The sequence below is a fragment of the Phocoena sinus genome, chromosome 14 (assembly GCF_008692025.1).
Source record: "Phocoena sinus isolate mPhoSin1 chromosome 14, mPhoSin1.pri, whole genome shotgun sequence".
NCBI classification, from domain to species: Eukaryota; Metazoa; Chordata; class Mammalia; order Artiodactyla; family Phocoenidae; genus Phocoena; species Phocoena sinus.
This window is the reverse complement of record NC_045776.1, coordinates 62,582,934-62,609,317: the sequence shown is the minus strand read 5'-3', so window position 1 is coordinate 62,609,317 and position 26,384 is coordinate 62,582,934. Positions and strand designations below refer to the sequence as shown.

The window sequence follows — 26,384 nt, the reverse complement described above, 5'->3', positions numbered from 1 at the left end:
GCCCCCTCCGCCCGTATCACGTTGCCTGCAGGGCCAGCATCTACCCCAGACACCTCGTTCTCACTGCCCCAAAGAGACGGAAAAGGACCTAAGTGACGTGAGCGTCATCCCGCCATGAATTAGAGGCTGCTAAAAGGAGTTCCTGTAGCACCCACGAAGCTCAGGGGAAGCTCCAGCAAAATGAAGGAGGTCCAGGAGGACTCAGTGGCATGGAGTGTGGCCCAGAAGTGACCGAGCAAACCAAAGAGGAGGGGGCCCTCGGAGCCCTTCTGTCCTCCGAGGTCAGTGGGAGGGAGGCAGGGGTGGGGACTGGCTGGGCCTCAGGCACCCAAGCCCGTCCTGGCCAAGGCGGGGGACCTAGAAGGTCAAGGAACATGGTGCTGGGGGCTGGATGCCTGCCTTCCTATTTCTGCTCCAACGCCAGCTTCCTAAAATGTCACTACGTCAGGAGGACAAGCTGCTGGGCGATGGGGGAGGGGGGTTCAGGGTCAGAGAGGGATGCCCCCACCCCTGATCTGGGGGCTCAGAAAGACCCCTCTGGTGGCAGTGAGGAGAGGCGCGAGGGCGGGGGGATCGGGCAGCGGCAAGTGGCCCAGAGTGAGGGCGACACCAGGGCAGCCCAGGCCTGGGCTAGGCGCCATGAGAGGGGGCGCAGTGCTGGCATCCAGAACAAGTGCCCCTTGGTCCTTGTGGTCCCAGGAGGGGCTCCGCACTCTGCCGGGGCCTCCCTCACACCGGGATGCTTCCACCTGGCATTCAAGGGCAAGTTTTGTTTCCAGAAGGAAAAACGTTTGGTGCGGGCAAGTGCGGCCACCCAGACGGCTGGGCCTGGCTCTGTCTGGGCACAGGCCAGTGGCACTGATTCCAGGTGGGAACATGGAAAACAGCCCTTTTCCCAGGATATGCAAGGTTCCCAGACCTGTGGCTCCTGGGCCGGGCGGTGGTGGTGTATCAGAAGCTGGGGAGCCGGAGAGAAGCAGAGGGGACGAGCAGTCTCGGACCAGGCTGGCGGGGGAAGCAGAAGGCAACCTCAGCGGAAGTGTGGTCCGGCCCCCACCACTGAGGAGGCTCGGCGCCACCCGGCTGCTGCCACCAGGAGAAAGCAGAGCCCTCTCTTTTCACATTAATAAAACTTTTAACAGGTTTTTGGCAAACTGGCAAGAAAATCGCATGTAGCTCCTAATTGGTGACTTAAACGCCATCATGAACAAATAGATGCCTGTTCCTGCCTCATTATTTATGAGCTGAATCTGCTTTAAGACTCGCGACTCCTCTTGGGTGGGGGCCAAACTTCCCGGGTGCAAGGCTTGCGTCCCTGCCCAGCCCCGCCCGCCGCACAGGCCCACAGGGCAGCAGGGGACACGGGGAGGACGGGCCGTGGGCGGTAGGCAGGGGCCTCCCTCCCCCTGCACATGTACCCCAGGCCCCCACCCACCAGGCCGTCCCGCTGCACTTGGGGCTCCTTCCCCCACTGCCTCCAGCACCCCTATCCCCCTGCCCTCGGCGCTCCCCGCCGGCACCCCGTCCTGGGCTCTGCTTCCCCTGGGGATTCTGCCTCTTCTGTCCCTGGGGTGTAAACACCACTGTCCAGACTGACCAGTCCCTGCCACAGATCACTGCTGGACACTCAGCCTGAACTCCATCTGACAGTGACCTTGGGGCTCCATCCCACCCACTGCTCCCAGGAGCCCTGTCCTCTGACGGGCCCCGCTCATCTGTGACTGCGATTGCCACCCTGGTGTCAGCCCTTACACCCTGCGTCTCAGCCCTGCCCAAGACCTCTCACGCCAGTGCCCAGTTCTGACCCCAAAAGGCCGCCCTCCCCTGCTGTCCTGACTCTGAGGCCTACCTCGACCTCATAGGGTCTGCCTGGGGCTTCCCTCCATGCCTGCCTGCTCCCAAGGCCCCTGACAGCCTCGGGCCCTGACCTTGTCCATCCCGTGCTGCTCCTGGCTGGGTGCCAGGGCCTCCCAGAGACCTTGGCCCACTTCGGGCCCCTTTCCCGACCCCTAGCGCCAGGGCCACCTCAAGTGACCAGGCCAAGGCTGGCCTGAGGAGCCGCTCGGGGCACAGCATTCCTGCAGCCAGGGGCCAAGGGTGAATGGGCTCACTCACCTCATCGATGCCTCTCCCCGGCACAGCCAGCATCCAGCGCTGCAGGCCCGCAGCCAGCACAGAGCCCCTGCAGAAGCCCACGCTCTCCAAGAGCACGGAGTCCACGACGGTGTTCCTGCCCTCCGCCAGGTCCCACACGCACAGCTTCAGGTCGCGGCCCTGGCTGCCAAAATAAGAGGAGACGGGCCGTGACCCTCCCAGGTGAGGACAAATGTCAGTGTGTTGTGGGTAGAATGAAATTCTAACCCAAGAATAAAAGAAATCTCCATGAGCCCAGACCCATGAGTGAACACATATATACACAGGGAGGAGAATTCCCATTAAACAGAAGAGTTCCAGTGAAAGTAGAATGCTATAAAAGGAGGAGGAGAAACCCTCCCCGTGAGATCAGCCCAGGCACAGCTGTGGGGGCAGAGCCCCTGGGCGGACGCTGAGGATGGAGGGACGGGGTATCTGCAGCCCTGAGGTTCACTGTCCACTGTGTGGCTCTAACACTCACCAGAAATGCTCCTCGCTGGGCCTCAGGACTCATTTCCTAGGAGCCTAGGAGGCAGAGGGAACTGTCCCTGCCGGTGGGACACCGTGGACACACCCCCCAGGTGGATGAGCCCCACAGATGTCCCAGACCCCCGACAAGGGGACGAGAAGGGTTTCCTCCCAAAAGCCCACCTCCCCAGTCTGACCCCAAGAAACCCCGGAGCTGAGCCGATGTGAGGGTCACCCCACAGAACCGCCCTCCCATCCTCCTCCCAAGGGGTGAGGTCCAGACAAACAAGGGAAGAAGCAGCAGCATAGGCCCGTGGGGACGAAGGGGACAGGACAGTGGGCCAGTCCTGGAGCTGTGGAAGGGGACAGGAGGGCACGCAGGGCCCGGAATCTACCTGCACCGTTGGGAGACCTCGGTGCTGCGTGGATGGATGCCCCCCAGGTAGACCCAGGGCACCCGATCCTGATCCAGACCCCAGCTCTGTCTGGAGAACCGCTGGTGTTGGCAGGATGTGCCTGGACCCTGGGGAGCAGGAGTCATTCGGCCTGAAGCGGCAGCGACGCGGGAGAGAGAGAACGTGAGGCCTCTCGACACCGTGTCTGAGTGGAGCTCAGGAGAGAAGCAGCAGTGGGAACCGTGCTCTCACACAGAGGCGCCGGCGCTGGCCAAGGGCGCCCACACAGGGAGGGAGGGCTGTCCTGTATCTAAGGAACCCCCAGAACAGTGGCTCCCTGCCTCCTTCGCCTGGACCCCTAACTGCTAACGCTGTACACGCGCCCAGCTGCGCCGCCACCTCCACGCTTTCCCCCACAGCGAGGGACCCTGGCACAGCCCATGTGGGTCAGTGCCGGTCACGGAGAGGCGAGCTCGGGGTCCCGGGACAAACACTGGGCTGGTCAGCGCTCACCAGGCCCTTGGACTGGACGGGCCACGCCTTTCCCTGTCCCTTGTGTGTGTGCGTGTCATCCCCAGGGTGACACTTCCATGTTTGGGGAGGACAGCAAGGGGATGACACTGCACACAAGGCCGACTGCCCACCCTGATCACCTGGACAGAGGCGCCCGCCAGGTGTGTTCACTCAAAGCCCCTCCCCCTGCCGTGGGCACTTCTGGGAAAGACACTGTGACATCCACCACCCTGGCCTCAGATGACCCAGCACCTCCACCCACTGTGGTGCTGCCCGCCAGCCCTGCAGACGGTCATCTTCCACGTCCACAAGGCACACCCACCAGACAGCGGGCTCTTGCCTCTTCTCTCCCCTCCTCCCATCAGTCTGGACTCACACATTCCTGTGTTACTGATGGGTCATCACCCAGAGTTCTCATTGATTTTTGTGCCCTAACCATCCCAGACTGGCCAGTGGGAGCCCCTTCAAGGACACTGGTGGCCTCTGAGCAGCCCCACCGCTGGATCCGGGGGCCCCCAGCACCGGGAGGCCCGGTGGGAGTCTTCTCAAGCCTCATCCACAACAGCTCCAAGTGGACAACCCAGATCTCCACCGACACAGAAAGGTGAGGAATCTGGGTACACACGTCCAGAGGAATAAGACAGAAAGGCCCACACAACACACTGCAGCCGTGCACACCCTGGCGGGTCTCGCAGACACAGAATCAGACACAAAGGAAGCTGCTCCATATCGCTCCATTTAGGTTAAAAGAAAAAAAAAACATAAAATGAGTCTATGCTTTTTGGAGATGCATATTCAGACGGTAAAGCGAGAATGAGGTGGAGGGGCTGCCTCCTGAGGATGAGGACAGGCCACTGGGCGGGCGTGGGGCGGGCAGTGGCTGCCCAGGTGTCCACCCATGACAAGATGGTCTGAAACTCGTCTTATTCACCTTCCTGTAAGTACATCACGCCTCCCAATAAAGGAAGAAGGAAACAAGCCCACCCAGGCAGCTGTAGAGGCACAGGTGCATCCTCAGGGGTACAGGTGTGGCTGGGGTGTCTGCAGAGCCCTGGCTCCCAGCTTTGTCCTCCGGCCCCTTGACATGAAAGGGCACCTTCCCCCTCAAGGGCCACTTTGGAGGCTTGACTTCCAAACACAGCTGGGCCCCGGCCTCTAGTGCAGCATCCAAGCACCTGCGTGGTCTGCGCCTGCCTAGGCGGGGGGCCCCCACAGCGCCATCCGTCATGCACATGCGCAGGGTGCCCCTGGAGTTGCCACCCCGCACAGCACCAGCCAGCTCTCCAAGGGGTGGAACTCCCGGCTTGAGGCTCCCCAAGGCCAGCCCAAGGTGCGCAGAGGAGCATGAGGTCCAGAAGGGCTTACACCTCGGCTCAAACCTCAGGAGGAAGTTTCCAGCAGCTTTGTGGGGTCTTCAGACACAGCATCCACTCTAATCATCAGGGAAAGAGCAAAGCCACGTGAGGGCTCTGCAGTGAGGGGTGCGTCTGGGCAACTGGGCAGGGAAGGAGCGAGGGTCTGAGATGGATGGACAAGCACACACGCCCAGGGTACGGCCTCCAGGACTCCTGGGGCCTCAGCCACCTGCAGGGAGTGGGAGCGGCTTCAGTCCCACACAAAAGTGCTTTGAAGCCACTGGGGGCCCAAGAGGGCTTGTTTAATGGGGACTGGGCTCCACGGTGCCCAGGGGTCCAAGCTCCAAGTCTGGAGCAGGAGAGCAGAACCATCTGGGAGTTCTGGGGCAGAGGGCACCGGGGAAAGCCCTCTTTGACTTGGCAGATTTCTGACGGGGGTGGGAGAGCTGGGACCCCTGTACAGGGGCAGATGTCAGGGCCGCCCCAGATAGCAGTCGCTCTGGCTGCCAGGTGGCCCCCGCTCCCTCCTGTCCGTGCCCTTCCCTCACCATCCCCCTCTCCAGGGGAAGGAGTGAAGCCCCCTGACTTGCTCCCTCACCCACCAGCGCCCTCTTGCTGCCTCCTGGCCCACCTCCCACCTGGGGTCCCAGCCCGTCACCTCCGCAGGACCCTCCCTCACTGCTACCCAGCCCCCAGACTCCCCAGTCCCGGCCCACCATGGCGTCAACACATGCAACCTCCTCTGCCAGGGGGCCACACCCCTCGCTCTGCCATCTCCCACCCACCCACACTGGCAGCCCAGAGTTCCACGGCCCTGGCACCTGCACGGCATCCCAGTCCCCCCTGGGGCAGCCGCACTGGGCAGGGAGTGGGACCCCATCAGCCTGGGTGAGCTTTAGGTTCAGCTCTGTGCCACCCTGGCGACCAGTCCTCCCTGCCTCGCAGGAAGGTGGCTCCATGGCCAGGGAGAAGGCTGCGCTGCAGAGCGGCTATGAGGACACCAGGGCCCGTGATTTGCAGGAGGGAAGTGGAGGCTCCTCCAAGTACTGGCCCCCAGCCCTCGCCCTGGGGGCCCCAGCAGGCCAGGGTGGGCTCGGACAGAGCCGTCCTAAGCGTCCATCGGGCTCTACTCAATGGGCACCCGCCCGGAAGGCCCACACACCCGGGCTGCGCTGCCCTCGACAAGTCACCCGGTTCTGCCATTGTTGGGGCCGTCCTGGCAGCTGGGGGAGGCCTTCAGGGCCTCCCCTAGGAAGCTCACGGAACCCCCCCGAAGGCCACAACCTGGCTCACTGCCACCAAGACTCACCTGAGGAGCTGGGGCCCCTGGGGCAGTGTCTGCAGCCAGGTCACACACTGGCCCCCATGGCCATCCAGGGTGGCGACCACCCTCCGTGTCTGCAGGCTCCAGATGTGCACCAGCCCACGAAGGGACCTGTTCAGAGAAGCTCCAGTCAGGCTCGGGCATGGGGGGGAGCGGGCTGGACACCACGCAGCCGGTGGGTCAGGAGCTCCAGCCAGCAGCTCCCAGCTCAGAAGACAGCTCTGAACACATAACCAGGGGACACGTGCTCCTCTTACAGGGAGGGTGGCAGGGCCCTGGGCAGCCTCTTCTCTGGAGAGGCGGGGAGGCCGCCACTGACAGTGCCAGCTGCCTGGCGCCTCTAACGGAGACCATGTCCCTGCGTCCTCCACGGGGGAGGCCCGAGGGGACAGCGCGTCGAGGGCTCTGAAAGGGCGAGTGCCCGAGTGATGGGCAGCCTAAGCCCCTTACCCCCCGACTTCACCCTGGGCCGGGGGTACTCACCCTGAGAGGAGCAGCGGGCGCCCCTGCCCCTGGGCTCCTTCGCAGAAATGCAGTGTGTGCACCGCCGACTGGGCGCCTCGGAGGACAAACTGGGGGTCTGGTGGTGGGAGCGGTGGGGTTGCCATGCTTGTCACCTGGGGACCGAGGAAGGGCGTGAATGACTCACCTGTCCTCCTTCGGGAAGGCACAGGAGCATCCCTGGATGCTGCCCACCCCTGCACCCTACGTCCCAACAGGTACTGTCCCCAGGCAAGGGCAGCAGTGCCCACACCCCCCACCAACTTGGGCAGGGTCCTCCTCGTCCCAGCTGTCCACACACTGGGAGCACTCGTCCTGCCCTCTGCCCAGGCCTCGCTCCAGCTTCTCCCTCAGGGGGCCCTCCCCAACGAGCCCTCCCAGCCAAGTCAGAGGTGTATGGGGTCCACGGTCTTCGTCACATGGGCTGCAAACACGGCCCGCCGGGTCCTGGTCCTGCTCATCACAACCTCCAACTGTTACAGCCACCCAAGGAACCGTCCGGTGAGCTGCTCTAGGCCTCCCAGGCTCAGGTTCGAAGTGTTCCAGAGCCTGCATGCTGCCACCAAGGGGCAGAAGGGCCAGCACAGGTGTGTGTGTGGGCAAGGGGCGGGGCCCAGTTACCCAGCCACTCCCCTGGAGGGCTGCTCTCAGAGGACAGACCCTTCCTCAAATCACTGGTCCCCTGTGTAAGGCCTGCTGGGCCCACCCACCCCAAAGGAGAAGCTGCCAGGGCCCCCCCCGAGCCCACCCCAACCACGCCACCCCAATTTCACAGGCAGCCAGGGCCACGTATGTCTGCCCGCAGGTCCTGGGCTGGGCCGAGGGTGTAGAGGGGACGGCTAGGAGTGGACCCCCCGGGAGCTGGGGCAACTGGGGGGGCCTCTCCTGCTGGGCTCTGGGACAGCCCCCACCCAGCCTGCACACAGCAAGGGGGAGGCGCCCACACAGCTGCCAGAGGGGGGAAGTGAAAGGGCCGGAGTGGGCGGTCGGGAAGGGGCTCCGGGGACAGAGGGACAGGCCACCCCCACACAGGCTCCCACCGTGCAGCCCCCCAACACATACACACACACGTGCTCACACAGGCGCACACACGCACACACACGCGTGCGCGCACACACACACACACACACACACACACGCAAGCAGCACGGTGGCCCTGGGCAGCGCCAGCAGAAACCCAGCCCACACCTGCCACCTGCCTGCGGCCTGACGGGCGTTTCCACAACCTCACCGCACCAGGCTAGCTCCCAGGTGATGAAATCAAGTCCTCCTCCACTGTTTTCCCCGGACGTAGGGAATAAACCCGTCAAGTTGTTACAACAGCCGGACGCTCAGGCCAAGACGAAGCCTCGGCAATTAAGGGCTCCATCATTTCAAGCAATTAAAGTAAACACTTTATTTGAAAACTAATTAATTCTAGCTACATATTTTTCCCATGACAATACTCTATGATGACTTGATTTACGACGTCTAATTATTCTTTATTAATCTAATTGAGAATAATCGTATTATCCTATCTCCTGGCACCAGGCCGCCCGAAGCGGTGAGCACGATGGCTGCCCACCGGCCTTGCCCCCCGCTGGCCTTGCCCCCACCTCCACTGGCCTGTCATTCTTCCCCCACCCAGAGGGCAAAGGAGCCTGAAACTTAATCCATGGAGCACAACTTTGGGTTCTGCAAGACACATTCCTTTAAAAATTAAAAAGAGAGACAGTCTGACAGCCTTTCCACCATTGCTACAAATGCCCCCAGAGCCCCCCAGGCCTGGCCCACAGACAGAGGACAGCCGCAGGGTTACTCCTGTGGAGGGGGGACCCGGCCTCCCCACTACCCTGGTGTGGGAGCAGAGTGCAGTGTGGGCAGGGCCACAGAGCCTCCAGCTGGCCCTGCCCTAGGGCACCTGCTGCCCTAGGGGCCTGGAGTCCCAGGTCCACGAGGGACAAAGTCTGAGCCCTCTGGAGGTGGGTAATCTCGAAGGAGTATCCCCTACAGATGAGGTCCCCGGGGCCATGGGCTCAGTGTTAGGCTGAACCAGAACCAAAGCTGTGCTCGGAGATTCTAGAACGTCACCGCCCTCAGCTCTCAGCCCCAAATCACACCACCTTGGGGCCCCCCGACTGCAGGCTGTGCATCTCTCAGAAGGACCCCTTCAACCCAGGCCTCAGTGAATTCACAGGAAAAACCCTAAGAAATGCCGGCTCCCAGCCAACACTCGTAAAAGCAGACAAGGAGGCCCAGCCCTGCGAGGACCAGGAGCACCAGGAACCGCAGGCGCAGACCTGGACCCGAGCAGAGCGTTCAGGTCTGTGAAATATAACGCTTCACGGATTTAAAGAAGTAAAAAGATGCAACTGAATGTACAAGCAGAGAGCATCACCTCTCAGATCCAGAAAATGACCCGACTGGGGAAAAGCTATTGGGAGCAGGAGATCTGCTGTGCCTACAGGTCGTTTATGAATCACAGAGGAAATGCTCCTTCATGAGGGGACACCGGGCTGTCACCACCAGCACTGTCCTTGAAGCGGGCCACCCGCAGTAAACAGCCTGCATCACTCATCTCCTGAGGGCCCATCGCCATCCACCTATGCCAGCAACGTTCGGGAACCTCCAGACATACCCACCAGGGGCCCAGACAGGACACCCAGCTCAGACTCATGGCAAAGGTCAAGGTCAAGAAAAACAGTGAGAGAAACAGCAGGGTGACTCTTCTAAATTCAGAGACTAAAGAGCATGTCGACCAAATGCAATGTGTGAACCTTGATTAGATCCTGATCAGAAACAGGGGCCACAACTGGGGGAATCTGAATACAGGCTGCAGATAATATAGAATTAGTATTGCTAAGTTTCTTGGGGAAAACAATGGTATTTTATGTAGAAGAGTATCCTTATTCCTAGGATACAGTATTTTAGGGATGAAATGTTATGTCTGCAATCTGTTTTCAAACGTTTCAGAAAAAAAACCCTCAACCTGTGTCTAGCTACATACAAGTACACAGGCAGAGAAGTAAAGCAAATGTGGCAAAATGCCCGCCATCGGTGAACACAAGTACTCACTACTCCACACTTGCCACAAACCCACACGGGACTTGTATCCAGAATAGATAAAGACACAGATCAATAACATAAAGAAGCAAACACCAAACGTTAAATGAGCAAAAGACTTGAACAGATGTTTCACAAGAAACATAAATACCCAACAAACATAGGAAGAGATGTTTAACCTAATTAATAATCTTGGAAATGCCTGTTCAACCCTAGCATGAAATAACTGCACTCCTAGCAGATTAGCCAAAAATTAAACAGCCTGGCAAATGCCAACCAAGATGTGGGGCAACTGGAGCCGTGTACCACATTGGAGGGGCCTATGTGGAACCAATCACCGTGGAAAACGATCAGGGACCACCTGGCACGCCCTACGACCCAGCAACCCCACGCTTAGACACCCTAAAGAAACTTGCACACAAAGACTTGTACAAGAGTGTTCATAGCAGTATTGTGCATAATAATAAAAACCAGAAACAACCCAAATAACCATCAACTGCAAAATGGGATGCTTCTGGCACATTCATATGACAGAATACTCCACAGAACTGAAATTGAATAAACTCCAGTGTCACACAGAAGAAGTTCAAAATCATGATTTTCTTCGAAAGACATTAAGGAAGTAAAAAATGAGGCTAGAAACAAGGATAAAATAGTTGCAACATATATCTGATAAAGGACTCATACTCAGAATATGTGTCAATAAGAGAAACAAGTTAAAGTGATTCCAAAAGGCTGAAATTAAAGATAGACAAAGGTATGTCAGGCAAACAGAAATAGTAAGAAAATAGGAGTTGAAACACTGACATCAAAGTTTAATTCTAGGGACTTCCCTGGTGGTGCAGTGGTTAAGAATCCATGTGCCAATGCAGGGGACACAGGTTCCAGCCCTGGTCTGGGAAGATCCCACATGCCACGGAGCAACTAAGCTCGTGCACCACAACTACTGAAGCCCGCCCGCCTACAGCCCGTGCTCCGCAACAAGAGAAGCCACTGCAATGAGAAGCCCGCGCTGCAACAAAGAGTAGCCCCCGCTCGCCGCAACTGGAGAAAGCCCACGTGCAGCAACAAAGACCCAACATAGCCAAAAATAAATTAATTAATTAATTTAAAAAAAAGTTTAATTCTAGCCAAAAAGCATCAGATTTGACGAAGCCAGACACTTTCTAATACTAAGCTGCGGTTCACAATGAATGTATGAACATCTATGTACTAAGTAAAAGAAACAACACCTTTATAAAGCACAAACTACAGGAGATGAAAAGAGGCACAGAAAAAAACTCACTAGTAATTGGAGAATGTAATATACTACCATCAGTACAGGTCAGACCAAGTGACAAAATAAGTAAGGAGACAGAGACTCAACAAGGTAAACAGTATGGAACTGTAGGGAACTCCACACTCTGACAACAGACACTACACCTTCTCCTCAAGGGCACATGAATGCTTTCTCTGTGATCATATACTGCGTCACAATGGAAACATCAGTAAGTTCCGCAAAGAAGAAATATTAACATTATAAACAATATTCTCTGATCACAGTGCAATTAAACCAAAAAATTAACAAAATAAAAACCAAAAAGATCTTTCCAACTAAAAATTTTAAAAAATTTATTAAATGACTTCTAGGTAAAAGGGGAAATAAACCACAAATTTTTTAAAATGACAAAACAACATTACATACCAAGATTCATCAGATATATTTAAAGCTTTGGTCAGAAGAAAAATAGAGATTGATATCACTTATCATACAAAAATAGCAAATAAAATATTAGCAAACAAAATACAACATCAAATTAAGAACATAATACATGCTGACCAAGTGGAATTTATCCTAGAATGCAAAGTTGGTTCAATTAGGACCAACTTCAATTAGGACCATCATTAATGTCATACATCATATTAATAGATTTATAAAGAAAAAGCATACGATTATCTCCATAGATGCTGATAAAGCCTCTGACAACATTCAATACCCATTTTTTTTTTTTTTTTTTTTGCGGTACGCAGGCCTCTCACTGTTGTGGCCTCTCCCGTTGCGGAGCACAGGCTCTGGACGCGCAGGCCCAGCGGCCATGGCCCACGGGCCCAGCCGCTCCGTGGCATGTGGGATCTTCCTGGACCGGGGCACGAACCCGTGTCCCCTGCATCGGCCGGTGGACTCTCAACCACTGCGCCACCAGGGAAGCCCTCAATACCCATTTTTAATTAAAATACTTAAGCAAACAGAAACTGATGGGTTTCTTAAAAATGATTATAATACATACACACACACCACACACAAACACACACCCTCCTTAGTTCTAAAGCCAACACATTACTTTATGAAGAAATACCAGAGGTATTTCTATTAAGATCAGGATACCCACTGTCTACACTACTAGTCAACATTGTATGGGAGGTTTAAGCTGATTCAGTTAGACAAGAAAAATCAATTAGAGGCATATGAATTGGAAAAGAAGATGTTAAATTCTCTTCCAGATGACATGATGGTATACATTGAAAGCCCTAGATAATCAATGATAAAACAGATCCAAACATTAAAAGAACAGGACTTACCTAGAGGTCCAGTGGTTAAGACTCTGTGCTTCCACTGCAGGGGTCATAGGTTCGATCCCTGCTCGGGGAACTAAGATCCTGCATGCTGTGCACCATGGCCGCGGTCAAAAAACAAATAAGCAAACAAACAAATGAAAAAACAAACATTAAAGGAAAACTTCAGTGATAGTAGCAGCAAATAAAACTAGCAAAGAGGGCTTCCCTGGTGGCGCAGTGGTTGAGGGTCTGCCTGCCGATGCGGGGGACACGGGTTCGGGCCCTGGTCTGGGAGGATCCCACGTGCCGCGGAGCGACTGGGCCCGTGAGCCACAACTACTGAGCCTGTGTGTCTGGAGCCTGTGCTCCGCAGCGGGAGAGGCCACGACAGTGAGAGGCCCGTGCACGGCGATGAGGAGTGGCCCCCGCTCGCCGCAACTAGAGAAAGCCCTCGCACAGAAACGAAGACCCTACACAGCCAAAAATATAAATAAATAAATGAATTAATTTAAAAAAAAAAAAAAAAAAAAAAAAAAAAAAAAAACTAGCAAAGAGAACTCAACAGCTTCCATGTACACAACCAATAACCCGTCAGAGAAAATCCCACTTAAAATACCAACTAAGAAGATAAAATACTTAACAATAAATTTTTTAACTTTTACACATCAAAAGAGATAAAAATCAAAGTATCTTTAAAACACATAAAGTCTTCAAAATTAAAGAAGGACTAAATACCAAATAGAAAATTGGGCAAAAGACATGAATAGACAATTCACAAATAAAGATATGAAAATGGCCCTTAAACATAAGAAAAGATGCTTAACCTCACTCATGGAGAAATGTAAATTAATACCACCTAAAGAGGCTTCTGGTTCTGGCCAGGGTGAAGCAGGCTCACTACAGCCTCTCTCCTCTCTATCTGGCAGATTGCAACTAAAAACTCTAGACAAAATATAAACAGCAATTACTTGAAAACTCTGAAAAGTGAACAATAGCAGACAGACTTTGGAGGCAAGCAAAAACTTGGAGAATTGATCTGAATGGGCACAAGCTTCCTGCTTTTATTTTTATGTCTTGGGGCACTGCCTTGAGGGTGGGTCTAAGTTGCACTGCTGCAAGGCAGTGGTAGCTAAAACTTGGAGAGACACTTTTTCTCTGCACTGAGATTAGTTTAAGTCCTAGATTGAGTTAAAAACATAATATATAATACAAGAAATATAGTCAAAAAGCCAATAGAATCCTAGATTCTAAAAAGTTAGGGTTTGACTCCCTGATGGCCTGTGTTTCTCTTCTCTCTTGGCCCTGCCCCGAGGATGGGCCCTGGACACGGAGCTATGTGGAAGAAGTGACTCTGAGAGACCCCTGTCGTTCTGATCAGAGGAACCATGGAGAAAGAACCCTGCCAGATCCTATGTGGGTATGAGAATGGCAGAGAGGAGAGAGCTAAAGAAAAAGACCCCTTAATTCTGTGAATGAACCCACAAAAGCCCCAGGCTCTTCTCTGAGCTGCATACATGTGGTGTAGACCCAAAGCAGCACCAGCTTTAAGACCTGAACTAGGACCTAAACCACTGCCCAAGTCTCAGGCTGAACCCAGAGTGGCTGGTGAGTGGGAGAGACCCAAAGCAGCGTATCAAGAGCCTTGAAAATGGAAATGAAAGTAAAACTGTAGCCCACAGAGGGTGAGACAATCTAACTGGGTTGAATGCCTGTTAACACGAAACTCAACATTCTCCAGAGGACCCAATGTAATACCCGGTCCAGGGTATGTCTAGGATACAACACAAAATTATTCAACACACAGAACCAGGAAATGAGGTCAATTCTCAAAGGAAACGACAATTTACAGATGCCAACCTCAAGACAGTTCAGATGTTGGGAATATCAGATAAGGGTTTTAAAGCAGCTTTTATGATTATACTCCATGAGGCAAAGGTAAACACACTTGAAATGAATGAAAGAAAGTTCCCAGCGGAGAGAAAAATTTTTTTAAAAAAAGGAAGTTCCAGAACTAAATAATACAATATCTGAAACAAAGACATTCAATAATGGAATCAGAGATGACAAAGGAGAGAGTCAGTGACATGAAGACTGGTCAAAAGAACTTATCCAATATAAGATCAGAAAGAAAAAAGACTGGAATAAATGATTAGAGCATCAGGGACTGCAGAATAATAGAAAAAGGGCTAACATTCATGCATGGGAGTCTGAGGACAAGAGAAGGAGATGGGGTAGGAAAATTACCTGAATAAATAATGCCCAAAATGTCACGAATTTGGGAAAAGACAAAAATGTATAAATTCAAGAACTCAATGAATCATAAGCAGGATAAACTCAAAGAAAACCATACTCATGTCATAATTAAACTGCTGAAAAATAACAGCAGTAAAATCCTGACAGTAACGGCACATTACACATAGGAAAATAATCATCTGTGTGAACGTGAATTTCATGTCAGAAACCATGGAAGTCAGAAGACAGTGGAACATCTTTAGAGTAAACAAAAGAACTCTATACCCAGCAAATTATCTTTTGGGAATGAAGGCAAAATAAAGGTATTTTCAGGTGAAGGAAAACCAAGAGAATTTCTTGCGGCAAGATATTCCCTAAAAGAAATATTAGAGAAGGTTCTACAGCTCAAAAGAAAGATCAGAAAGAAATGTGGAACTCCAAGAAGATAGAGGAAGAGAAATGGTAAACATAAAAGACAAATTTCCACCTCTTAAGTGAACATGTATATTGTTGGGGTTTGCAATCTGACAGCTATAACATGAAGGGGGGAGGGTAAGGGGACCCATATGGATGTAAGGCTTCTACTAACTATTAAAAACATAATATATAAGAGATACAGACAAAAAGCTAACAGAAAATTTAAACAGAGTATTTGAAAATATCCAAATAATCCAAAAGAAGGATGGAAAGAAGGGATAGAGGGCTAAAGCATCAGGAAAATGAGAAAACAAAATGGAAGACCTAAATAGAACCATAAAAATGACTACAATAAACATAAATGCTCTCAACATGCTATTATAAGACCCAACAACTATAAGCTAATTTTTAAAAAGCCCGACTATAAATTATCTAGAAGAAACCTACTTTAAATATAAAAACATAGAGGACCTCCCTGGTGGTCCAGTGGTTAAGACTCTGTGCTCCCAATGCAGGGGGCATGGGTTCGATCCCTGGTCAGGGAAGTAAGATCCCGCATGCCACACAGAGTGGCCAAAAAATAAATAAGTAAATAAAATAAAAAAATAAAAACATACATAAATTGAAAGTAAAAATATACACTATACAAATAACAAAAAAAAGGTGTAATGGATACATTATTATCAGAGAAAGTAGACCTCAAAACAAGGACTATTAACAGGGAGAAGAAAACACACAATGACACAAGGCATCAATTCATCAAGAAGACATGAAAGTCCTAAACATGTACTCTGCTAACAGCAGAACTTCACAACACATGAAGGAAAAACTGATGGAAATGAAAGCAGAAGTAGACAGATACATAATCACAGCTAGAGACTTAAACTCCTCCTCAGCAATCAACTCAACAAATGGCCAGAAAATAGTACAGGAGACTTAATACTATCTATCTACTGGACTGAGCTGACATGAAGTGAACATTCCACCAACAGAACAACTCGTACTTCTCAAATATACATGGAACGTTCATCAAGATAGACCATATCCTGTGTTTTAAAACAAACCTTAAGGGCTTCCCTGGCTGTGCAGTGGTTGGCAATCTGCCTGCCAATGCAGGGGACACGGATTCGAGCCCTGGTCTGGGAAGATCCCACATGCCACAGAGCAACTAGGCCTGAGCGCCACAACTACTGAGCCTGCACTCTAGGGCCTGTGAGCCACAACTACTGAAGCCCATGTGCCACAACTACTGAAGCCCATGTGCCACAACTACTGAAGCCCACGCACCTAGAGCCCATGCTCCACAACAAGAGAGGCCACCACAATAGGAAGCCTGCGCACTGCAACGGGGAGTAGCCCCCACTCTCCACAACTAGAGAAGGCCTGTGTGCAGCAATGAAGACCCAATGCAGCCAAAAAAAAATAAAACAAAACCTTAAAAAATGTAGAGTAACCTTTGTTGCTATGCGAGGTGACAGATGTTAACTGGACTGATCATGGCAATCATCTTGCAATATATACAACTATCAAATCATTATGTTGTATACCTGAAACTAATACAATGTTATATGTCAATTATATCTCAAAAAAATGTAGAAGAACCAAAAGCACACAATGTTCTCTGACCTTATGGATTTAACCTGGAATCAATAACAGAAAGACAACTGGAAAAATCTCCAAATATTTGGGAAACAAACAACATGCTTTTAAATAATCAATGGGCCAAAGAAGAAGTCCCAACAGAAATTGGAAAATATTTTGAACTGAATAAAAATGAAAATATAAAATAGCAAAACTTGTCAGATGCAGCTAAAGCAGGACTTCGAGGAAATTTATAGCATCAAATGCCAAATTAGAAAAGAAGAAAGGGGGAATTCCCTGGTGGTCCACTGGTTAAGACTCCGTGCCTTCACTGCAGTGGGCCTGGGTTCAATCCCTGGTTGGGGAACTAAGGTACCGCAAGCCTCATAGTGTGGCAAAAAAAATTAAAATAAAGGTTTTCTTTAAAAAAAAAAAGAAAGAAAGAAAAGAAGAAAGGTCTCAAATCAATGACCTAGCTTCTACCTCAAGAAACCAGAAAAAGGAGAAAAATAAGCCCAAAGCCAGGAAAAGGAAGGAAATAATAAGGTCAGAAAAGAAAGAAATAAAACAAGAGAATTGTAAAACTACAGAGAAAAATCAGCAAAACCACAGACTGGATCTTTAAAAAGATCAATAAAATAGATAAATCGGTAGCTAGCCTGACAACTGAAAAAAGAGAAGAAACATATTATAATAATGGAAGAAGGGTTATCACTACAGACACCACTAACCTTAAAAGGAGGATAAGGAAATACCATAAATAACTCAGTGCACATAAATCCAACAACTTAGATGAAATAGAAATTGAAAACCACAGACTAGGGGGTTTCTAGGTCACCTAGAAGAAATGACCTGAATAGCCCTATAGTGACTAAAGGGATTGCACTTTTAGTTAAAATCTTTGCAAAGAAAAGAAAACTCCAGCCCACATGACTTGACTGGCATATTCTACCAAACATTTAAAGAGAAAATAGCCCCAATTCTATATAATTTCTTCCAGAAAACAGAAAAAAAGGGAACATTTCCCAATTCATTTTGAGGCCAGCATGATCCTCATACCAAAAGCAGATAAAGACAGTACAAGAAAAGAAAACCACAAGCCAATGTCCCTCATGAATACAGATGTAAAAATCCTCAAAACAAAAGTAAATCAAATCCAGCAGTATATAAAAAGAATACACTATGGGGGTTTCCCTGGTGGCCCAGTGGTTAAGAATCTGCCTGCCAATGCAGGGGACATGGTGGCGAGCCCTGGTCCGGGAAGATCCCACATGCCGCGGAGCAACTAAGCCCGTGTGCCACAACTACTGAGCCTGTGCTCTAGAGCCTGCGAGCCACAACTACTGAGCCTATGTGCAACAGCTACTGAAGCCTGTATGCCTAGAGCCTGTGCTCCTCAACACGAGAAGTGCACAATGAAAAGTAGCCCCCACTTGCCACAACTAGAGAAAGTCCGCGTGCAGCAAAGAAGACCTAATGCAGCCAAAAATAAAAATAAAATAAAGAAGTTAAAAAAAAAAGAATACACTATGACCAACTAGAGTTTACTTCAGGAACACAAAGCAGATTCAATATTCCAAAATCAATAGAGATAACTCCATCACATTAACACACTAAAGAAGAAAAAACACAAGACCATATCAGCTACACTCATACAGAAAAGGCATCCAGCAAAGTTCAACATCCATTCATGATTTTTAAAAACTATCAGTAAGCATGATCCACAATAGAAAAATGGATAAATTTCATTTCAAGAAAATTAGAAACTTCTCTTTGAAAGATGGTGTTAAGAAAATGAAAAGACAAACTACAGACTGGGAGAAAATATTTGTAAATCATGCATCCACAATATATAAAGAATCCTCAAAATTCATCAGGAAAGCAAAGAAAAAGTAAATAAAATCAGAAAGTATTTAAAAAGAAAGGGCAAAAGATGTGAATAAACACTATAGCCAAGAAGATATGCAAATGCCAAATTAGGACCTGAGAACATACTCACCAGCTTTGGTCATCAGGGAAACGCAAACGAAAGCCACAGTCACCTGTACTACACGCTTATGGGAGCGGCCCACATTAAAGACTGACCACACCCCTGGCCGCTGGGAAGCACGTGAAGCAGAAGAACTCTCCTATGAACATACTGGTACAGTGGCTTTGGAATAAAGCGTGGCTGTTTCTCCAAAAAAAGTCCCAAACTGGAAACAATCCAAACATCCATCAAGGCTGAACAAACGGTGGTACACCCATACTCAACAACAAAGGGGCACCGATCACGCCTCCCCACGAATCAACCTCAAAATCATATATCGACTAAAAGCAGCCAGAAAAAAAGAGTAAATATTCTATTCTATTTACATAAACTTCTAAAAAGTGCAAACTACCCAGTAGCGACAGGAAACAGATGAGTGGCTCCTGGGGAGGGGCGCTGCAGGGAGTGGGGAGAGGCCTTACAAAGGTCGAAGATTGGGAGGAAACCCTAGGGATTCCCTAAGGACAGCAGGCACATTCATGTCTTGGGTATGGTGATGCTTACACAGGTGTTGGAACTTATCAAATTATCCACTTTAAATATGTGCACGCTTGAGTATATCAGTAATATTTTAAAAAACTCAACAGCAACTAAACAAAAGATCTGAACAGACGACACTTCACCTATAAGGTGTACAGATGGCAAATAAGCACAAGAAGACGCTCAGCATCCTTAGCCTCCAGGGAAATGCAAATGAAAACAACACGGTTCAAATGAAGAAGACAAACCCCCGAGGAAGCCAATGGCCGCTGAGCCACAGGTGAGGATACAAACTGCACACACGCCCTGGATGACAGCCCAGCAGGTCCCTGGAGCACAAAACAGCCGATCGTCAAGTTGCCAGCACTCCGCCGCTGGATATTTAATCTAGAGAAATGAAAATATACGTGCACACAAACACCTGTACCTGACTGGTCTGTTCTATTCAGAATATCGCCCAAATGCGAAATGACAACACACCTTTGAGCAATAAAATAGGAAGAAAGTATTGATGAACGCAACACCATGGACGTCTCCCCAGAAAATCAGAGCGAGCAACAGGCTACATACTGCTTGGCCCTATTCACATGGCATTCTGGAAACGGCAGGGCCAGGTAGACAGCGTGACTGGAGGTGCCAGGGGCCAGAGTCAGGGGTCACGGGTGGGCTCATGACCAAGGGGCAGCGAGAGGAGGGCTCTGACCATGGAGAGGTTTCTGTACATGTGTTGGGACTCCCTGTAAGTTCGTGTCTTAACAATCAGTCCTGATCGATACCGTGAGTCCCCAGTGATGAAGGAAACGACTGAAGAAATAGATCAACAGGGAGAACAGACAAATCTGAGCAGAATTCCAAGTGACCTGCAAGGCGGTGGAGCTGGACCCCTGCCTGCGAGGGTGTGCGTGGAGGCAGCCCTCCTCACAGGGGAGACCCGACAACCGCCACCGTCCAGGCGATCAAGGTCATGCTGACAGCACGTTCCCTGGGTCTGACACGGTGCGATGGCCCTTTATCTTGGAGGTCTTGCTCCTAGAAACCCAGACCCCAGGCTGATCTCGAGAAACACACACGGCGAATCATAGCGGAGTGTACTCGCCTCGAAACTGTCTCAGGCATCACAGCCCAGAGGGGCCCAAGGAGATGTGACCAAGTGTCACATAGTCCTAGCTGAGGTCCTGGAAAAGGACACAAGAGGAAAACTAAGGAAATCGGAATAAGCTCCAGACTTGGGTGGATCACAGTGCTTGAGGCTGTTCATCACGGGACGACCGTGCCGTCCCCACGCACAACAGTCGCAAGGGGAGGGCACCAGCACCTTCCAGGCACAGGGCAACCACTGGGCTGCCGCCCTCCTGGCCATTTTCGAGGAGGCTATTTTTCAAATAACATATATTGAACAATATTTGGGGGCTATTTTTTCTTGACCTACAGTTAATGGTATTTGATTTACCACTAAGGTATTATGAAAACCCAGTTTCCTGCCTAGATTTTTCTGGCTTTAGATCCAATTTCTCATTCCAGTTAAGGTGACTTTAAACAGATTTAATGCCAATTTTTAAGTGCTTCTCCTATTTAAAGTGATTTCCCATCCTATTTTTGCCCTAATATAAATAGACTTAAATCCATCAATAGCGCCCCCAACACAAGGTAGTCAGTACTCAGCTAAGCGATTTACTGGTAACTTTTATCATCTTCATGCTCATTGTTACTCCCAAAGCAGAGTAGCACCAGGGAAGGGAGATGCTGACCCAGCAGTCCCCTCTCTCTCATGCGGCACAGCCATTCTAGCAGGAAAACTGAGCTGGCTGGTTCTCCAGGCCAGGAGGAACCGAGACCCAGTCCCTCTGCACCTCCCAGGCCACACCTGGAGAGGCCATCCTGAGTAGGCCCCGTCGCCCTCCACCTTCCTGATCAGCTCAGACCACAGCAAGGCCCAAATCCCAGAACTGGCCCCTGGAAGTCACGTTACAGACGTGGCAGCCCCAGAGCGGTCCAGGCCAGATCACTGGGAAGCCTCCTGCTTCACAGGACATGGAGGTCTGACCACCACCCCTCCCCCATCTCTGAAACGCAGGGAGGTCCAGGGGAGTCGGCACACAGCGCGTCAGCAACAAGCCCACGACACAGGACAACCCTCTAGGTAGTTAGCCTCTTGTCACCGAGGTCCCTGTGGGTCAGCATCCTGTCCACGGTGCTGGCTCACTGGGTGAGGGCAGCCCAGTGAGTGACACCCAGGCCCCCAGGAGTGGTCCCCCAATAGTAAGGCCGAGGACACAGCCCCCTCCGAGGAGGCCGGACTGGTCCACAATGCTGTGGAGAAGCTGCGGTTCAGGGGTCCAGGTGAGACAGGGGACAGTCTGCTGGGTGACAGCCCTACCCTGTTCCCTGCAGCTCGCTCCCTGGGCCAAGGAAAACGCACCCTGCCTTCCTGCGGACTGCCACGCATGGGCCCAGCCCAGGGAGGACCTGGCCTCAGCACCAGCCCTGGCCCCCACCTCCCGCCCGTGCCTGCAGAGCCCCACCCAGGCCCGGGTGCAGCGGCAGGTTTGCCCAGGGAACTCAAACTTCACAAAGAAACCATCTCTGGAGTGGGCTCTGCGTGGCCATTCGGAGTCAAAGGCATGCTTCATAGCCCTCCTGAGCCCGTGCACGGCCAGGGCCCCTTCCCCTTTGAAGCCTCTGGTGAGTGATTGAAGCGTCTCCTTTCTGAGAGGCAGATAGCACAGTGTAATCTGACTCTAAGCCCCGGGATAAAGGTAGTTTGTTTCCTCTCAGCCTTTCTGTCAACACCTCCTCAGTAATTAGCCCTAATTATTACCAAGGGCCAGCCTCCCATTCGGTTATTAAATCAGAAATAGTATCGTGGCCGGGCATCTGTCAACGCCCGGCTGGCGACCTTGGATTCACTGAATCCTCTGTCAGTATCCATGGCTTCAAAGATGCGGATCCTGGAGAGGGGTTCCGGGGAGGCAGCTCCCTGGCCCGGGGAGGGGGTGGGGAGGAGGTGGGGAGGAGGACGGTGCCACAAGCAGCCCCGTGCTTAGCGGGCCTCAGAGCCCATTGGGGAGGCGGGAACCGGGCACCATCCCTACACTGCCTTCCCCCAACCCAGCCATGCCTGCCTCCCGGGGCCTGATGTGTCCATGTGTGTGGGGGTGGGGGGAGACTAGGAACACCCTCATAGCCCTTCCCTGGGCCTGCCCACCTCTGGCACAGCGTCACCCAGAAGTCCAGGTGGTGGCCTCAGTTGCGCCCGGTTGTGCACGGCCTGAGGCTGGCAGGCCCGTGCTGGCTGTTCTGCACGTGCACGGGGAAGACTCCTGAGCCCAGCCGGCAGGAGCCCCCCGAGTCCCGACTACAGCCTACCCACCCCGCCCCCTGTGCGCAGGGCACCTCCCTGTGAGCCAGAGGGCCTACAAGCAAACTCGGGGATGGCTGTGGACATGAGTTTCGGAAGTGGAGCTGAGTGCTGTGCTCCTGAGACCCAGGGAGGACAGCCACCCACCCGTCCTGGGCCTGAGCCTCTTGTTCAATCCAAGAGAAGCAAGTCACCTGCTCCTGCAAAGCCTGGAAGGGACGCTGCTCCCTCTGGCAGGATCCAGCAGCGCTGACCTCACATCCCTGGGGCAGCATCCCGGGCCCTTGGGCAGCTGCCAGCAATTCGTGTGAAGTCCCTTGGGGGCTGTGAGTGTCCTTTCCAACTTGCCCCGTGTTTGGGGAAGATGGCCACAGAGGACCAGGCTCCTCTGCTGGGGTCAAGGTCCACGTGATATGATGGGTGCCTGGGCAGAGGTGAGCACAGCCCGTTCTCCCCTAAGCACCTCTGCGGCCTGACCAACACAAGGTATGAAGGGCTTCCTACAGCTGAGGGCTTGGAGGCACCAATTGGACTCCTTGGGATGGGGGACAGGCCATCATTGCCGGGCCAGGAGGAAATGCCAGGGTGGGGAGCCACTGGTCCAGGAGCTGGAGATGGCAGGAAGGAAGGCCACTTGGGTGTTCTCAGCCGGCCTGCCTGGCACTTAGGGGCCAGGGTGGGACCGGCTAGCAATGGGCTGCCGCCCTGGTTGTTCCCGGTGAATGCACAGAAAAGCTCCATGTTTTACAGGAAGTGGGACCGTTCCCAGGCACCAGCACCGGCCTCTGGGGCCCACTACCGCCAGGAGGGATGGTCCACAGGGGCCAGTTCCCCAGGGCTGACATCAGTGCCCAGATGGCCCTCCCCAGGGCCTGGGATGGGGCTGACGCCCGCAGGCTGGTGCTCAGGAAGTTCCCGTGAACCCAGTCCCACTTGGAGAGGGGCCCCTAAGCATGGTGGTGGTGAAGGGCGCTATCACTTGAGGCCTCTCGGGGGCCGATGTGGCACTCCCAGCGGCCAGCAGGTGTCCCTGCACCGTGGCTGCACTTCTGCCACCCGCACAGGCAGGTGTAAGGGTGCGGGCTCACTCCCGACCGCTGGCCCAGGCCGGCACTGCTCAGACACACAGGTGGAAAGCAGCCAGGGACGTCCCTCTTCACCTTCTTACGGCCCCGCCAACAGGGAGACAGGGCACCCAGGGAGAAGGAACGGGCTGTCAAGGGCGCCCTGCAGGCCAGGAGATTCCAGAGTCACGTAAAAGGAAGAATGTTTAAACTTGGGAATACAGAGTAACATCTTCGCACCCTCTGTAGGGGTCCCAGATACAGAACTGGGCACATCCTGCTCGGGGCTGGAGCAGCTCTGCACACAGGGGCGACGTCAGAAGGATGCTCACGACAGCACTGCCCAAGACTGCAAAGATGGGAAACAAACAAACTCATGTCGGGCGTTCTGATGGCTCAGCTGTCTCCCCCAAGTTCCCATGTTGAAGCTCCACTCCCAGCACCTCAGACGTGGCTGTGTCCAGAGGCTTCAAAGAGGGGATTAAGCTTCAATGCGGTCATATGGTAGGCCCTGATCCAATAGGACCGGTGTCCTCATAAGGGGGCGAGGACACAGACACACTGAGGGAGACCGTCAGGGGACACACAGCGAGGTGAGGGGTCTCGGGAGCAGCCAACCCTGCCAACACCTGGATCTCGGATGCCCGGGCTCCAGGACCGGGAGGAAGCACCTCCTGTCGCTTAGGCCACGCAGCCTGAGCAGGTGTGCACGGGCATCTCTCCCCACGGCCCATGTGGCCCCCCACACGGCTGCACGGCTGTGTCCCGTGGCTTGGCGCTGAGGGCCCCACCCACTTCGCGGGAGGGCGCAGCAGCTCCCTCAGGCCAGGTGAACAGAGGGGAGTGATGCGCACCACTAGTGGTTCACAGCGGTCCTTCCCCAGTCTCTGCAGTCATGGAGAGATGTAGCCAGTGGAGCCCTGTCGGCACTACCCGAGGGACCACAATGGATGGGGTGGCCACGATGTGGAGGTTCTGTTCCTGCAGCACAGTCGGCCCGCCCTGACCAACACAGCGCCAGCAGCCTGGTGACCGCACTCCTCGCTGCCGGACCTCCAGGCTGTTAACAAGGCGGTGACCCCCACTGGGCACTCAGCCCTACCCCGCCCCCTTGAGGACCGGTGATTCCAATGGCTCATGGTTCAGCCGAGACCATGGAGCGAGCAGCCACCACCTGCACGCGGGCCAGGGTTCAGCGCGCCCAGAGGCCTCCTGCAGTTCCCGGCACCTAGAATGTCTGGAATCACAGCAGAAAATCTGCCCGTACCTCCCCATGGTGCTTTTGTGACTTTTTACCGTTAAATCTTTAATCCACCTGAAGCACGGCTGGCACACAGTGAGTTTCACTGTTTTCCAGACAACTGACCAGCTGCTCCAAGTCCTCTCACTGAATGATCCACTTTACCCCCATTAATTGGAAACAGCCCTGCCAGCGTGAACTAAACCCCTGTATTTATTCGGCTTTATTTACAAGTTCTCTGCTCATCCTTCCATACCAATTTCCACGTCCTTTCGTTCCTGCAGCTTTAAAAAATGTTCTGTATCTCACAGTACCTCATCCTCAACACTTCCGGTGTTAGAAGTTTTCTTGGACACGGGCGCTTTACAAACCCTCCCACAGTGCCCACCGTGTCCCAGCTTTAGAAAATGAGACCTCCGGGTATTTCCAAGGGAAGCAAGGGACAGACACAATGGTCTGGAATGCACGCCCCAGCACAGCCCACCCTGAGCACATCCAGCAACCCTGCCAGGCCCAGAGCACCCTCCGCTGGGTGGGCTGCCTACGTGTGCAGAGCCAGGAGTGGCCATGACCCAAGGGCCCTTCTCCTGCCACGCACAGCAGAGCCCCCTCTCCTGGCCCTCTGTGTTCCTTCTCCCCCCCAGAGGAGAGCAGCTGGGTCATCACATCTGCCCAAAGGCAGGGCACAGTGCCAGCTAAATATGGGGCAGTCACTTTGCGGAACCATAGGTGCTGCCAGTCTGGAAGGCCAGCGCCCTCCCACCCTCTCCCAACCCCAGGAATGGGTGACCTTGCCCTCACAACTGAGGCCTGCCCTCCCGTCCTTTTCTTCATGGCCAGGGCACACCAACAGAACCCATTTTCCACAGGTCATCTGTCCAGTCTCTCCCCAAAGCCCCCGGGCCTGCCGTTGCAGATGACCCTCATGAGAGGTATGCTGGACCATAACCCGAGCCTGCAGGAGCCGTCTGGGGCCCGAGGGGGAAAAGGCCCCCAGTGAGACCGGGGGTCAAAAGGGAAGATGGAAATCTTGGGTTGAGGGAACTCACTCCAGGTCCACTAAGTGGAGACGGGAGAGGCAGCCTGTGCAGAGGGCTGCTGACTGGGCCACCCGCCCCAGAGGGCAGCTCTGGGGCCCCAATGTTGCCAACGACACCAGACCCATAGGTGGGCCAGGCCACAGCTGACCAGGACAGCCTGCAGGAGGAGGGCCCGGGCCTGAGCAATAGCATGGGGGCAGCAGTGTGACCAGGCTGGGCTGGAACATCCAAATTCCTCCACTGGATCAGAACCAAGGGTGCACACTGATTTCTTATCAGCTTGCTTGTTTCGCTTTGGGGCTACATCAGCTTCCCACCTACTTCTAAGACTCGCAGCTATTTTACTTATGAGGTGTCTGTGCCGTAAAATAACTCAGAAATAAAACCACCTGAACCCAGAACATTTTCAAGCAAATTACTAATGAAGTAATCCCAACAATGTCTATTTTACTTAAAATTTACCATTTGCTTATTACTTTCCTTCCTAAAATGACTTTCTGATTGCAGTTATATTTCCACTTCTTTCCTATTCTCCAGGAAGGTGTTTTGTTTTCCCAATTATAGGACCCAGGGGCCTGAAATGTTTGCCTATCTGTCCCTCAGAGCAGATGCACTGTGCCTGTCCTGTGCTGACCTGGGCTGGAGAAGCCTCCCAGTCAGCTGTTACTAGAAAACCC

At 52.6% G+C, this 26,384-nt stretch overlaps 1 protein-coding gene across 3 annotated transcripts in view; it reads right to left on the bottom strand.

The window, feature by feature from the left end:
* GNB1L (G protein subunit beta 1 like) overlaps window positions 1–26,384 on the bottom strand; it is a 44,988-nt gene that overhangs the window by 14,148 nt on the left and 4,456 nt on the right. For 2 of the 3 annotated variants that reach the window (XM_032654529.1, XM_032654528.1), the window contains 3 exons: window positions 6,672–6,805; window positions 6,174–6,299; window positions 2,116–2,278 (listed from right to left, as the gene is read on the bottom strand). In XM_032654529.1, coding sequence (XP_032510420.1) covers window positions 2,116–2,278; window positions 6,174–6,299; window positions 6,672–6,796 — 414 coding nt within the window. In that variant the 5' untranslated portion in view covers window positions 6,797–6,805. Of the gene's footprint in view, window positions 1–2,115; window positions 2,279–6,173; window positions 6,300–6,671; window positions 6,806–12,290; window positions 12,376–26,384 lie in introns of all 3 variants that reach the window. The other variant, XM_032654527.1, reaches the window with a different exon arrangement.